The 14623-nt window shown below is 39.4% G+C and overlaps 2 protein-coding genes across 3 annotated transcripts in view; one reads left to right on the top strand and one right to left on the bottom strand.

The window, feature by feature from the left end:
- Positions 1 to 14623, bottom strand: part of Arl8 (ADP-ribosylation factor-like protein 8) — a 153372-nt gene that overhangs the window by 109861 nt on the left and 28888 nt on the right. The window lies entirely within an intron of this gene.
- Positions 197 to 4425, top strand: LOC138402350 (uncharacterized). Of its 2 annotated transcripts, none has more exons than XM_069498588.1 (3): positions 197 to 262; positions 1311 to 1580; positions 2460 to 4425. In XM_069498588.1, the coding sequence occupies exons 1-3, from the start codon at positions 238 to 240 to the stop codon at positions 3554 to 3556; spliced, it is 1392 nt and encodes a 463-aa protein (XP_069354689.1). In that variant the 5' UTR covers positions 197 to 237; the 3' UTR covers positions 3557 to 4425. The 2 variants fall into 2 exon arrangements, with proteins under 2 accessions (XP_069354689.1, XP_069354688.1); XM_069498587.1 differs by lacking the exon at positions 197 to 262 and adding an exon at positions 283 to 603.

Raw genomic sequence — 14623 nt, 5'->3', positions numbered from 1 at the left:
CATGGAGGTAAATACATGGTAAATAGGTACCTACCCATTGCAAATCACATTCAAACCTTAATTTAAACAAAAACAAAGGGGGACACTTAACGATGACTTAACGGCTCAGAACAAGGACTGTATAACAACCACAACAAGTAACAACATACGGCAACGTTAGTTCCGATTTTCGCCACGCGCCAAGATAGCCTTGTCGCACTGTTGACTACAAAGTACAAAGACAACTGACAAAACGAAATGGCGTGCACTGACCAGAAAAAAGGTGAGAATTTAAAAATGCATTATGTTTAAACACGACTGTAGTTTCGTTAAAATAAAGTAAAATCATAGAAATTTTAAGTACTAATTCTTAAGAATTATTACTTTCTATATCGATGAGTAAAACCGATCGATGAGATGAGTAAATAATGACGTACGGAAGATGCGTTGTGCCCGGGTGCAGTAATTTGGGACATCATCTAGTACCAAGAGGGAATAGTCGAAAATCTCTTTGGATGAAAGCTATGAAATTAGAAGGTCAGATTCTGAGGTTTAAGAGGCCTTCAGTGTGTAAATTACATTTCAAGGAAACTGACTACATGGATTCAGAATATGTAGATACGGGTAATTAATTAATAGATTCTACTAGGTACCTATTTAGAAAGAAATAACTATTAAGTAGATATTATTACTAGATGATGCCCGCAACTTCGTCTGTGTGGATATGTTTTTTAATAATATAGGAACTCTGATTTTCCGGGATAAAAAGTAGCCTATTTATTAGGCCCAGGATAAGCTATCTCCATTTCTTTCAGCCAAATCGGTTTAACAGATGGGCCGTGAAAAGCTAGTAGTCTGACAGACATACTTACGCATTTATAATATTACCTTTATAGTATGGATTAGGATTAAGATTTATAGGTATTAACTACTAGCTGATGCCCGGGACTTCATACGCGTAGATTTAGATGTTAAAAATGCCGTGGGAACTCTTTGATTTCTGTTGCGACGTGATTGAAGGACAAACCAACAAACAAACACACTCACATTTATAATATGGGTACTGATTATTATTATTATTATTTAAGTTTATAAAGAGAAAAGGTGAATGACTGATCTACTGACGCATAGCTCAAACTACTGGATAGATTGGGCTGAAATTTTGCATGCAGATAGCTAATGAAAGGATTTTTTAAAAATTCGATTACTAAGGGGGTAAAATAGGCGTTTGAAATTTGTGTATTCCATATGAACGAAGTCGCGGCATAAGCTAGATAGTACCTAATATTAATTTTATTAGAAAGTGCTTTATGAATATTGTTATTTTACAGGAAAAATGAAAAACAGGTATTTAAAAAGACATGCAGTACCATCAGTTTTTCCATGGAGTGATGCACCACCAACTGCCTCTCAAGATGAGAAGACTGCAGACTCAAAATCTGAGAAGAAAAATGCAGAATCCGGAAATATCTTACATACAAATAATGGTAATACTACAGAAAAGCTATCATCTGAAATAGGAACATCGTCATCACTTGAAATGGAAAAGGATTATGAAAAAGATATTCCTTCTGCAGCTAAAAAATCACATACAACCCTAAGTAAGTGCTTAAAGCTTAATAATTTACACACATTGTTTAGTAGTTAACTAAATTTTAACTAATTTTTTAGCGACTCCGCGTAGATTTACATTTTAAAAATCCTGTGTGAACTGATTTTCTTGGATATAAAGTAGCCTATGTCCTTCCCCGGGATACAAGCTATCTTTGTACCACATCAAAATTGGTTGAATGGATGGGCCGTGAAAAGCTAGAAGACAGACAGACACACTCTCGCATCGGTACCCTTATCATAAATGCGAATGTTTGTTGGTTTGTCCTTCAATCACGTCGGAACGGTCCAACGGATTGATGTAATTTTTTGCATGGGTATAGATAAATACCTGGTGAGTGACATAGGCTACTTTTTATCCCGGAAAATCAAAGAGTTCCCACGGGATTTTTAAAAAACCGAATTCCACGCGGGCGAAGTCGCGGGCATCAGCTAGTTTATAATATTAGCATGGATTACTATTTTGTTTTCTGACAGAAGACTTATAAAACTTGGACTTAAAAGCAGACGAGAAAGAGGTGATCTAATTGAAACTTACAAAATATTAAATAATTATTATAATGTCCCAAACTTTGAGAGCATGTTTCCAAAAAGGAGCAATCCTAGATTTAGGGGATGATGATAGGAAGCTACAATATCAATTGCCATCGTCAAATCCATTAAAATACTTTCTGACCAACAGTTATTCACAAAATGGAATAAATTGTCTAAGGATGTGGTTATGTCAAGTCAACCAGTTCAAGAATAGATTGGACAAACATTTGGAAAACTTGAAGCACTTCTGATATAGACGCATCAGCGAAAGCTGCTTAGTCTATTAAAAATAATAATATAATAATCTGTAGTACTTAATGTCATTTTTGTTGCAGATAAGCCTTTCAGATATGACTTTACGCCGGGACCATCTTGCGTTCCGTCTGAAGAGGCCCGTTTTCAAGAACCACCGAGTGTACAAGAGAGTGAAAGACATAGTTCTGAACCAAACAACAGTCTTACAGAGATCGAAATTGATATTGGAAATGATATTGAAACTACTGACAGTGTTCAAGTGAAACAAGAAAATGATGATTCAGATAATTCCGTTAAATTCACAAAGCCTTGTGCAAGTTGTGGACACCTACCCTATTATAGTGTACACAGTTACAAAAACGAGCCCAACGGAGTTAATTTTTACACAGGTCTTGACTCTTTTGATAAATTGATGTCTGTATTCAACAGTTTAGGGGATGGTGTCAACAATCTAAATTATGGTTTAGATAGACAACCTCCAGAGCACCTCGATGCATTGGAACAATTTTGCATGGTATTGTTAATACTCAGCAGGCACAGAGAGGTCCAAGACGTAGCTATGACGTATAGAATAACGACGAAACAAGTCGCAAACATTTTCACTACATGGATCCGCTTTATGGCCTTACAATGGCGAACTGTCAAATTGGAGTTTGATAGAAAGGCTATTTCATATTACATGTCATTGGACTATAATGATAAATATCATGCTAGAGATGTAATCGATGCAAATGAGTGTCTAGATAGGAATCCTCGTCTGCTATCAGCGTACGAAAACAGAAATACTGTAAAAAATCTTATTGGCATGGCTACAAATGGTCTTATAACATACCTTGCACCTTGCTCTAGTGATTCCGATTCTAACAGACAGGTCGATGAAAGAAGTTCATCCAATGATGAAATGGATAAAGTATTGAGCGTACAGGATATATTTTTGTCACACGGGATTAAAGTTGGGCCTACCGCCTCTAAGAAATATAACCAAGCTAACCCCGACTTTCTCACAAGGGCTAAAAAGAGTGCAGACAAAAGTGTCCATGTTGAACGAATAGTTGAAATGTTGAAGTCGTACAAAATCTTAACAGAGAGAATGAGCCACACTGAAACTGCAGTGGCCAGTGAGATCGCTTTTGTTGTGGCCATGTTGGTCAATTTCAGATCAAATCTTGTAAAATAGCCGATGTCCGTAACGTTTTTTAATAATCGTGTGGGAACTCTTTAATTTTCCGGGATAAAAAGTACTAACCCCGATTTTCTCACAAGGGCTAAAAAGAGTGCAGACAAAAGTGTCCATGTCGAACGAATAGTTGAAATGTTGAAGTCATACAAAATCTTAACAGAGAAAATGAGCCACACTGAAACTCGCCTAAGCAGTCGCCAGTGAAATCGCTTTTGTTGTGGCCATTAATAATCGCGTGGGAACTCTTTAATTTTCCGGGATAAAAAGTTGCCTATGTTCCTTCAGGATGTATGCTAACTCTGTACCAAATTTCACTAAAATCGGTTAAACAGTTGGGCCGTGAAAGCTAACAGACAGACAGACACACTTTCGCATTTATAATAATTAGTAATATTAGTATATTAGTCATTATAATATTACTAATTACAGTAGGTACGCGGCAGAAAATATTGTACATCGACCTTTAGAAAGAGCGGTTTTGTAGAGCCGGTAGAGCATTGTCTCTGTCGTTAAGACAGACAAAACGTTGGTCAAAATGAGTGACAGAGACAACACTACAAAGCCGAAATCTCATTCTAAAGGTCGATGTACAATATTTCTTGCCGGTTACTGTAGTATTAGTATAATATTATATTAGTAATTAAAGCCTGACCGGAAAAATAAATCAGTTCGCCATATTGCGGAAAACGCGTGGAACTAATTTATACAAGACGTATGCTTAGTGACCACTGACCATAGACCATATTTTACTAGTGGCGCCCCCAGAGCAAGTTTATTTATTTTTGGTCAGGTTATAGTAATAATTAATTTATTAATATTAATATGGATGTAGACACAGTATGGATAAAAATGCATAGAAACTTAAATGAATTGTTTTATTTTAAAATGCACTCTTCTTGACGTTGGCGGCTGTGTACTTGTGTAGGGCTCTTCCAGTCTCTGTGTCATATTGACCGTTGCCAATGTAATGTGCTGATTGCCTTCATCCACAGTTCCCGCACAATGCTGATTGCCGCCAATTGCAGAAGCTTCTTGACCGGGATGTGAAACAGTCTTTTCATAAAATTCCTTCAATATTTCTGTCTTTTCTTCATGAGAAATTCGTCTCTCTACCTTTACCCACTGGCCACTATACTTATCTCTCTATCTTATACTTCACAGTCCTTAAATGTGAAAATGCAGAAATAGCACAGCTCTTTTACTGCACAGTACAGAAACTGCGCCTACAGTGGTAGGAGAACCAGAGTAACCGACAGCTCAGCGGGTGGCGAAGCTGAAGGTGCAAACAGGCAGGGTACATAATAGTTCGAGCTTCGAAAAGCAATAGGTGTTGGAATAGCGACCTTGCAGCGTTGGAACTTAAAAGACCCCCCCCCCCCACTAGGTAGATTGACAACATTAGGTGACTCGCAGGGAGCCGCTAGATTCAGGCGGCGCAAGACAGTAGCGTGTGGAAGTCCCTACAAGAGACTGTCCAGCTGTGGATGTCTATCGGTTGATGATGATCTAACTACCCCTGCACTTGATAAAAGGAATCGTGTTTTCACTCGCCGCTTACTACTTTTCTCACATAGTTTAAATATTAGGTACATACAGTACGCGGCGGAAAATGTACACCGGCTTTTAGAATGACACTTCGGCTTTGTAGTGCGTTGTCTCTGACACTCATAAGTCATAATATGTCATACCTATATGACGTTTTGACGGTCTCAACGACATAACGCGCTACAAATCTGGTTTTCGCAGGATTTCGCTATTTGGATAAAACGCCAGTTCGGGTCGCTCCTTCGTCCCGCACTTACCGCACGATTGCCTTGTCTAGACTTCGTCGAACCTCTGCATATAATTATTATCATTCTATTTCAAATTCCACTGATTCCAGTAGGTATAATTCCCGGCAGTTATGTAGTTGCGTCTGACCTACGATGCGAGTGCAGGTATTGTTCTACGCGCTCGTGTACTGTGTACGGATGTATGTTCTCGCACTAATGCCGATGGCGAACGCTGGGTGCAGCATGGCACGCGGGCTGGTGTGTTCCGCTCCCTCGCGTAGCGCGCTTCAAACTAATTTTCTCTCCGAGCACATCGTCTCACTTCCCAGTTCCCACACACTACACGATACAGAACAAACTTTTTCACCATCCAACTGTTCACCATCTGCAGTGGTACGAATACGACACCTGAACAGATTCTGATTAAAGTTACTCAACTCTAATTGGAAAACTTGTACTGATTAGATTGTTTTCAGAAGGATTACGTTTAACCCCCCCAAATTAATATTCAGGAAGATAAACTTTTCGTTCCAAAAGTTTAATTAAATTATTTACCCGATCATTTGGCAATATCCAATCCAGGGTTAGAATCGAGAGAACCTTTAGCAATATTTTTTGTATTCATTTTTAATTTTCCATATATTATGCGTACCTACCTACCTACCTATATCAGAGAAAGAAAAGAACTAAAGGATCACTTCGTTGTTTGTCTGGTCAAGACAAGGTAATCAAAACCTATATATAAGTAGGTATAGCGTAGGTAAATAGGTACTTCCCGTTGAGTAATGTCTTACAGCACAAGTATCTAAAGGGAAAAATCCGAAAACTTAATTTGTGGTTAGGTAGGTACATCACAAAAATTAAAAAGAGTTATTTCTTGTACCTACGATGTGCGCTTCGTGTGCGACTCCGACTCGCACTTGGCCGGTTTTTTCTATTAGGTACCTACTAAGTAATTTTAGGGTCAAGGATCAGAACGTCTTTCGTGAATATCTCAATAATGGTTAGTTCACTCTGGTTTTTTTTTTTTTTTTGTATTGGCCAATTTTACGCAAAACGTATGCTATTAGGTGCCTCCCCTCCACTGAACAAAGTTTACGGCCTCACAGGTGAAGAAACGATAAATTGTCGAAACCAATTCCGAAGCGAAAACGATATTTTGGGTGCATATTCGCGTAATTTTTGCTGAAAGCCTCGCACGCGATCTTCGAACGTAATTAAATATAGAAGAAAGCCAATTTTCCGTGTGAGTGCCCGAGTGGCCCGAACCTCGTGCTGCCATACCGGCCAAATTAACCCGTTCTGGAGTTTCTACAGTGGTCACATAATAAAACATTCTGATCTGTGTCAGCATATTATTGAAAGAAAACAATAGGTATAGGTAGGTAGGTACCTACTACATTTGTATTCGTATTTATTAATTTTTTCGATTTCTTACGAAAGTCAGATAGATTGGCATGGTGGGTACAATACAATGCATACTAATATTATAAATGCGAAAGTGTGTCTGTCTGTCTGTCTGCTAGCTTTTCACGGCCCAACCGTTCAACCGGTTTTGATGAAATTTGGTACAGAGTTAGCTTACATCTCGGGGAAAGACATAGGCTACTTTTCATCCCGGAAAATTTATGAGTTCCCACGTGATTTTTAAAAACCTAAATACAAGCGTACAAAGTCGCGGGCATCAGCAAGTAATAAAATAAGTGTACAAAATATGGCATAGAATTTAGATACTACTAGTTAATAACGGCATAAAAATAAACTAAGTACTTATTTTAAAGCACTATAAGCGGTGAAAGCCAAGTGGTTAAGAGTTTAAGACGTCGGTCAGCTTTACATTTTGCGGGGTCCGAACTCCGAAGTTTGATCAAACCCCGGACCCCGCAAAAGAAAAAGATTAGAAAAAACCCAGGAACATTTAGAGATCACTAACTTTTCGGAGATAGATGGAAAGCAATTGGATACTTAATCTATCATTCATCGCTAAAGGAAAACATCGTGGAGAAACTAAAATCTGAATGACCTGTTTGGCTGAGAGATATCCATAATGTTCTCAAGATATTACGTGGAGACTGTCCCCATGCAGTCTTCTTCTGCTTGAGGCCGTTTGGCTTGAATGCTCAAGTATTAGAGGTGCCGGGATATTAAAAAGCGTAGGTGGTGCGGCACAACGTTCAAAAATAAACGTTTAATTTCCATCACATAGGGGTATTATAAATGTGAAAGTGTGTTTGTTTGTAGGTTTGTCCTTCAATCACGTCGCAACGGAGCAACGGATCGACGTGATTTTTTACATGAGAATAGTTTAAGACCTGGAGAGGCACATAAGCAACTTTTTATCCCGGAAAATCAAAGAGTTCCCACGGGATTTTTAAAAACCGAAGTTCACGCGTACGAAGTCGCGGGCATCGGCTAGTATAAATTAGCTAGCATCTATAAATTTACTTTCTTTGTTTCAGTAGTGGGCTGGCGATGGATTGAGCTGATGATAATGATTGCGTCGTTTAAGGAATACTTAAGTATTGTAATTTTACGGAAATCTGGTAAACCACAGACATAGATTAGTCTTTAGAACTATTATAAGATTTCATTGAATTGTATTGTAATGAGAATCTAAATATATAAAAGGAAAAGGTGACTGACTGACTGACTGATCTATCAATGCACAGCTCAAACTACTGGACGGACGGGCTGTTTGGCATGCAGATAGCTATTATGACGTGGGCATCCGCTAAGAAAGGATTTTTGAAAATCAACTCCTAAAGGGGTGAAATAGTGGTTTGAAATTTGTGTAGTCCACGCACGAACGGACGAAGTCGCGAGCATAAGCTAGTAAAACTATATGTCCGGCGATACATATTCACATACATTTGTTCCATACATTTGTATGGAACGAGTGACGAAGAGACCGTCTAACGTTCTATTCTGCGGTTATTGTAGAGGAGATTTCAATAGGTGCATCATGCGGTAAACGGATTGCGATGTCTAGTTAGGAGGAATCAAATCTAGATGTAGGCGAGCCGAGCAAGCCTAACCCCAGCGGATCCCGGTAATTGAGCTAGCTTCGGTTCTAGTCCCTAGGTACCTACTACTTTGAGTGCTCCCTTTTAACTTTTTTCGCGAATAAAGTGGTAGTAAGTAGGTAGGTACCTACCTAATGTCGAAAGGAGTATTTTCGAGGTAGGGCTGCAAAGTGCCTAATTGAAATTGGACTCAATTCCTATTTATACATGGTGTAACCCAGAACGCTAACAAAAACGAAGACATGTGATAGTAGGTAGGTACCTACTGATGATTACTGGTATGATACCACAATAAAAAACGCGAAATAAATTCCTATATTTTGTAAAAATTCACGATAAAACATCTGACTGACGCTAGGGGTAAGGATGCGAGAGGCGGTCGCGGGTTTGAAAGATACTAAATCACTAAAACTACAAAATGAGGCAAATTCGACATTTTGCACAATAAATCAAAACCATTATGCATAATAAAAATTAATAAAAATCTGTTTTAGAATATACAGGTAAAGCCCATTTATATTAGCCCCCACTTGGTATCTTGGTATCTTTGAAAATTGAAAATACTAATTATTTGTTCATTAACACATTTTTTTTTGTGTGGGATGTAGGTATCTAACCACAAATCCATGGTTTTCAGATTGATTCCTTTACTTGTGCTATAAGACCTGACTATCTGCCAAATTTCATGATTCTAGGTCAAAGGGAAGTACCCTATTGGTTTTCTTGACAGACACGACAAACAGACCGACAGACAGACAACAAAGTGATCCTATAAGGATTCCTTTTTCCTTTTGAGGTACGGAACCTTCAAAATCGGTTGTGCTGTTGCGTAGCTACAAACGGATATAGGAACGAACATACATACATACATACAGATCAAACACATAACCCTCCTTTGGGCTTCACCGCAGTCGGGTAAAAAGCTCAGCGCGTTAGGACCATGTCGGGGCATAGTGTACAAGCCAAAATAATGTGGCAGCAGTTTTACTTTTTGAAATCTCACTAAAATGATTATCATTACCCTGTCGTCCATTATAAAATGAGCAAACAAACCATCAGAATAAATACAACGCTGAGCTTTCACATTTTGTGGTTTTATTTACGAGCGCCACATTATATTAATGGAGCAATCAAAATTTATCAGTGCCTGTGATGTATTGTATTTTAACAATGTAACGCTTTAGGGAATTCCAGGAATTATGCTATTATGGAATCAATTCGATAACAATAGCTGGGACATGTTCCACAAACTTTTGTTATCGAATCAAATCTATTTATAGTAGGTACGCGGCCGAAAGTGATGAACATCGGACTTTAGAACGACATTTCATCTTTGTAGAGCGTTGTCTCTGTCACTCATACCCATATGACACATTGTCGGTTTCAACGACCGAGACAGTGCTCTACAAATATCATGTCTCCTTCTAAAGATCTATGGTCATCACTTTTGGCCGCGTACTGTACTTTCTCTTTTAAATCTTTAGTAATTTTTAAGTGATCTATCGCGGTAGACCGCTGCGGGATCACATAAAGGCGAAAGCATTATCATTTATCAAGCTTAACTTGTAGTTAAAAATTCGTTGGCGCGATTCAACCTTCATAGTGTGTGATTGAAGATTATGCCTATGGCGCCATCTAGTGTCAGTAATGTGGAGACCGCTATAATATTATAGTAATTAAACCGACGGTGGATCACGCCGTGAACCACGCGAAGGCGGCCTCGTCGATGCTGTACCAGGTCCTCACCTCAAGACTATCACCGAAGACCAACCTCCGTATCTACGGAGCCTATGTCCGCTCACGCCTGACGTATGCGGCACCTGCGTGGTACGCTCTTTGTTCGGCTTACCAGAAGCGCCGGCTACAGGTTCAACAGAACAAGTGCCTGCGCCTGATTGTTGGAGCTCCGAGGTACGTCAGAAACGACGTCATTCATCGGGATACCAAGACGCCCACCGTGGAGGAGTACGTCCATGCACTTGCGCGGCGAATGTTCGCCCGCGCGGACCATGGACCGTACATACACCTCCGCGGGATAGCACCGCTTCAACCCAGACCACCAAACGGGCGTCCTCTACCTCGCGAGCTTCTGCGGTCACCCACACCAGCGCAACGTGCTGATGAAGATGACGACGATGAGGACGACGCAAGCTTTACCGGATTTGACAATACCCCTGTGCACAACGACGAGCCCACAGCCTACAGTACTAGCGCCCAGGACCCAACACACAATAGAGACCTCGAGGCCCTAAGCCAAGAAGGCAGGCCTTAGCCGACAACGGCTTAAAGGACGTTACCGGGGAAGCGTTCTTCCCCGCGCCACACCCGGGCAAGGAGGCCATGCCTCGAGGCCCGTACCCCCGTTTTGGCCTTGGTCAAACGGAGAAGACCACGCTGCTGCTAATTAAACCATACAAACAAGACCTCGAGGCGCTAAGCCAAGAAGGCAGACCTTAGCCGATAACGGCTTGAAGAACGTTACCAGGGAAGCGTGCTTTCCCGCGCCACACCCGGGCAAGGAGGCCCATGCCTCGACGTCCGTAGTCCGTACCCCCATCATGACAGGTCAAACTGAGAAGATTCGTAGGGTCATTTATTAGACCACCGTGCACCGGTACGACACAAGACACAACACGGATAAGCTGTTTCAACAAGGTCTACGCTATAGAAAGACGCGCCATGGCCTTCCAGGCAAAAAATTAAAGGATCCAGGTAGACATGGTGCAACCCCGTCAGGAAGTTTCCGGGCAAAGAGGACCAGCGTCGAGATTAATCGAGAAGACCTTTTGTCCTCGTAATTTTAGTCTAGGACTATGTGTAGGGCTTGTAGGGAACTCATCATAAATTACGCCAGTGCCCGTCGCATTGGAATTCGTCGCCAGAAGCTTAATATTTCTCTGTCGTCATGCGACATTGCATTGCGACGGATTTGATGTATTGCGTTAGTAGTTACGCTGTAATTTGTTAATGCGTAAATCAAAGTGGTGGTGGCTTGTGGTATCTATAAAGAGCTTAGCACAGAGTACATTATATATGAGCTTAGTACACATTGGCCTAACGCATTCGACCAATAAGAACGAGGCGAAAATTATGACAGGGCCCTTTGGCGTTTTGCAACGTGCGGACTGGACAGCGCCGCTGACCGACTTGCTAATTTCAGTTTTCATATTATAAACATGAAAGGATCTTGTGACTTCGCAATTCTTAGTGCGTGTTGCCAGTGATGACATATGGATCCGATACATGGGCGCTAACTATGGGCCTCATAAGTAAGCTCAGAGTCACTCAGCGAGCGATAGAGAGAGCTATGCTGGGAGTTTTTCTACGTGATAAAATCAGAAATGAGGAGATCCGCAGGAGAAGATTAACCGACATAGCTCAACGGGTTGCGATTTGCGAAGCTGAAGTGGCAATGGGCAGGGCACATATAGTTCGGAAAACCGATAGACGTTGGGGTCCCAAGGTGCTGGAATGGCGACCTCGCAACCGGAAGCGTTGGAAGACTCCCCCTACTAGATAGATGGACGACAACAGACGAGTTGCAGGGAGCCGCTGAATTCAGGCGGCGCAAGACCGTGGCGTATGACCCTACAACAGACCTAGTCCAGCGGTGAAAGTTTATCGGTTGATGACGATGATGGTTTAATTAAACACGGTGGCCAGCACTTGTTGAAGCATAGGACTAATGTGTACTCAAGTCTTTACTAATTTTAGAGACAGTTTAACGCGATTTGTCCATAAAATTCACAGGAAAGTAAAGTTTTTATGCGAACTTCTATGTTTTCTAAATAAAATTTCGCAATCTCCAAAGATCAATTTAATTTTGTACACGGGATTGTAATTTTTATTTAAATTATTTTTATAACAAATCAAAATCCAGCTTCCCAGGCCAAATTATAAATTCAGAGATTATTACTAACCATATCTACTTGTAATTAGGTACTGATCTCTGCTCCAAATAGTCTAATCGGCGAAATTTTTAATAAAGGTAAAATATAGGTCGATATCTAATTTACTCGAGCTCGTAAAGGACAGCTATGAGTCGAAAAATATTCTCCATATTATACCTAAATTATAAACAAGTATGGCTTACGATAAAATTTTATTTTACAGCAAACCTAATCGTCCAAGAGAGCTATGCGAATGCGAATATAAAGCTGGTAATACACATAAATAATCTCGGGCTTAAAATTACTTTCAGACAATTTGTCAGGAAAAAGTGTCCCGCCGAAACAAATGGTCCTAACCTTTTTCAGTCTAACGGAATTTTCTAATCTATTATTTTGAACATATTCTGCGAGATTATTACGCTAATGTATTATTTTTCTAGAACATAATGTTTTGGAACCGTCCAAGAAAAATCTGACTGAAATTAAATAAAATTGATTAGTTACTTTCAGGAAAGTGTCTCTTTTTTTTTTACAGCCTAACGGGATTTTCTTTATGCTGTGAGATTTATGAAGTACAGCTACTGTAATGTATTCTTTTTCTATCTATTTTGTAGAACATAATATTTTGGAACAGTCTCAAGAAAAATCTGATTGTAAAAACGTTTTGGGAAAAATCTCAGAATAATTTTTAAATACTTTCATATTAATTAAAATTAAAAAAGATTTCGTACCTCAAAAGGAAAAACGGAACCCTTATAGGATCACTTTGTTGTCTGTCTGTCTGTCTGTCGGTATGTCAAGAAAATTAGTTCTTTTTTACGCAAAGGTATTTCCCGTTGACCTAGAATCATGAAATTTGGTAGGTAGGTAGGTTTTATAGCTGACATTAGGGGAAAAATCTGAAAACCGTGAATTTTTGGTTACATGACACAAAAAAAATTTAAATTGTAATCATAAACTAATCATTAATATTGTAAATTTTTGAAAGATAACTATATCAAGTGGGTTATCATATAAAAGGGCTTTACCTGTGCATTCAAAAACAGATTTTTATTTATTTTTATGCATCATAGTTTTTGAATTATCGTGCAAAATGTCGAAAAAATGCGAACGTCTCATTGCGCGAGCCTGACTCGCACTTGGCCGGTTTTTTTAAACAAAGAAGATCACAAAGAGTCACGTAAGTATCTTTCGTTATAATAAATAACTGAACACTACTCGGATTAAATTGTTCCACCAGTGAGGGGGGACATATTTTATCAGGAGTCTGTGATAAATTGCGCGAAATTCAATTTAAAAGGGTAATGTTTTTGTCCCTATTACGACGTCACTCGACGCGCGCCTATAAACTCTGTCGGTCCACTGAACAATTGAAATATTGAGGCCTCACATACCTTTCCCCCATAAAAATATTGGCCTAAGCCCTACTTTTGGTTTCCGATCACGGTTTGGGGTATTAAAGTGTCGACGTAATGGCACGGGTTTCGGTAGAAGGAATGACCTGTGTTACGTATCATTGCGCGGCATTGATTCAGGATAGAAAATGATCGAGGAAAAAAGTAAGAAAAGATTCAAATACCTGAGTACTTAAGTTATTTTTTTGAATGTACCTATGGTCTTCTCTGCTTGCACTTGTCAAGTACTATTGACTCAAGTCCATTACTTATGAGTGAGCAACTAAGTATGATAGATGAGCTGTATACCTTCGGTGCTCCAACTTTGGGCAATGCCAACATCTGTCTCTACGCCGAAATAACTACTTCACGTACGTATTACGTGGTATTGCTACGTAAGTAGTTTGTCTAAATAATCAGCAATAGGTATTATTGATACCTATATTATCACGCCATATTTTTCTATAATTTTGAATGAGTCTATGGAGTCAGGATTCTTTCCAGAACTTATTAAATGTAGTAAATTGATACCTCTTTTTAAATTGGGTAGCAAAAGAGGCCCAAATAACTACAGGCCAATCTTAATAATTTTGCCAACACTTTGCGCAACATAATATGTATTTGGAAAAATCAAACTCGACTCTAATGAGTTAGGTATAGCAGAGGGGGTATTAATATGCCCTCACTAAGAATAAAGGAAGGGCTCATGACTCGACTTTTAGCAAAAGATACCTACCTACGACGCAGAGAGACTATTTTTGCAAATAAATTTACAAATGAAATCTTTAACGGGTTTCTTCAAAGGGACATTCAAATCGACCGCAATAAAATACTTATTTCAGCAAAATTCAAAAGTAAAGCGACGAAATACAATTCTATATATTATTATCAGAGTTAGATTTTTATGACTGAACGTCCAAAGAAATTAAAAGATCGTAGGAAAGTACGGATCTTGGAATAAATATTTACCAAAGGAAGCAATTAT

Source organism: Maniola hyperantus, chromosome 5 (assembly GCF_902806685.2).
Source record: "Maniola hyperantus chromosome 5, iAphHyp1.2, whole genome shotgun sequence".
NCBI lineage: Eukaryota > Metazoa > Arthropoda > Insecta > Lepidoptera > Nymphalidae > Maniola > Maniola hyperantus.
Note: the sequence above shows the minus strand (reverse complement) of the source record. Positions and strands in the feature narration are given on the sequence as shown.

What these genes read in the sequence shown, in the direction of transcription:
- LOC138402350 (XM_069498587.1), top strand. Translation starts at nt 408, where the DNA reads ATGACGTACGGAAGATGCGTTGTGCCCGGGTGCAGTAATTTGGGACAT. An exon ending in TTCAGAATATGTAGATACGG is followed by an intron (nt 604 to 1,310) that starts GTAATTAATTAA and finishes GTTATTTTACAG; the next exon opens with GAAAAATGAAAAACAGGTAT. An exon ending in AAAATCACATACAACCCTAA is followed by an intron (nt 1,581 to 2,459) that starts GTAAGTGCTTAA and finishes TTTTTGTTGCAG; the next exon opens with ATAAGCCTTTCAGATATGAC.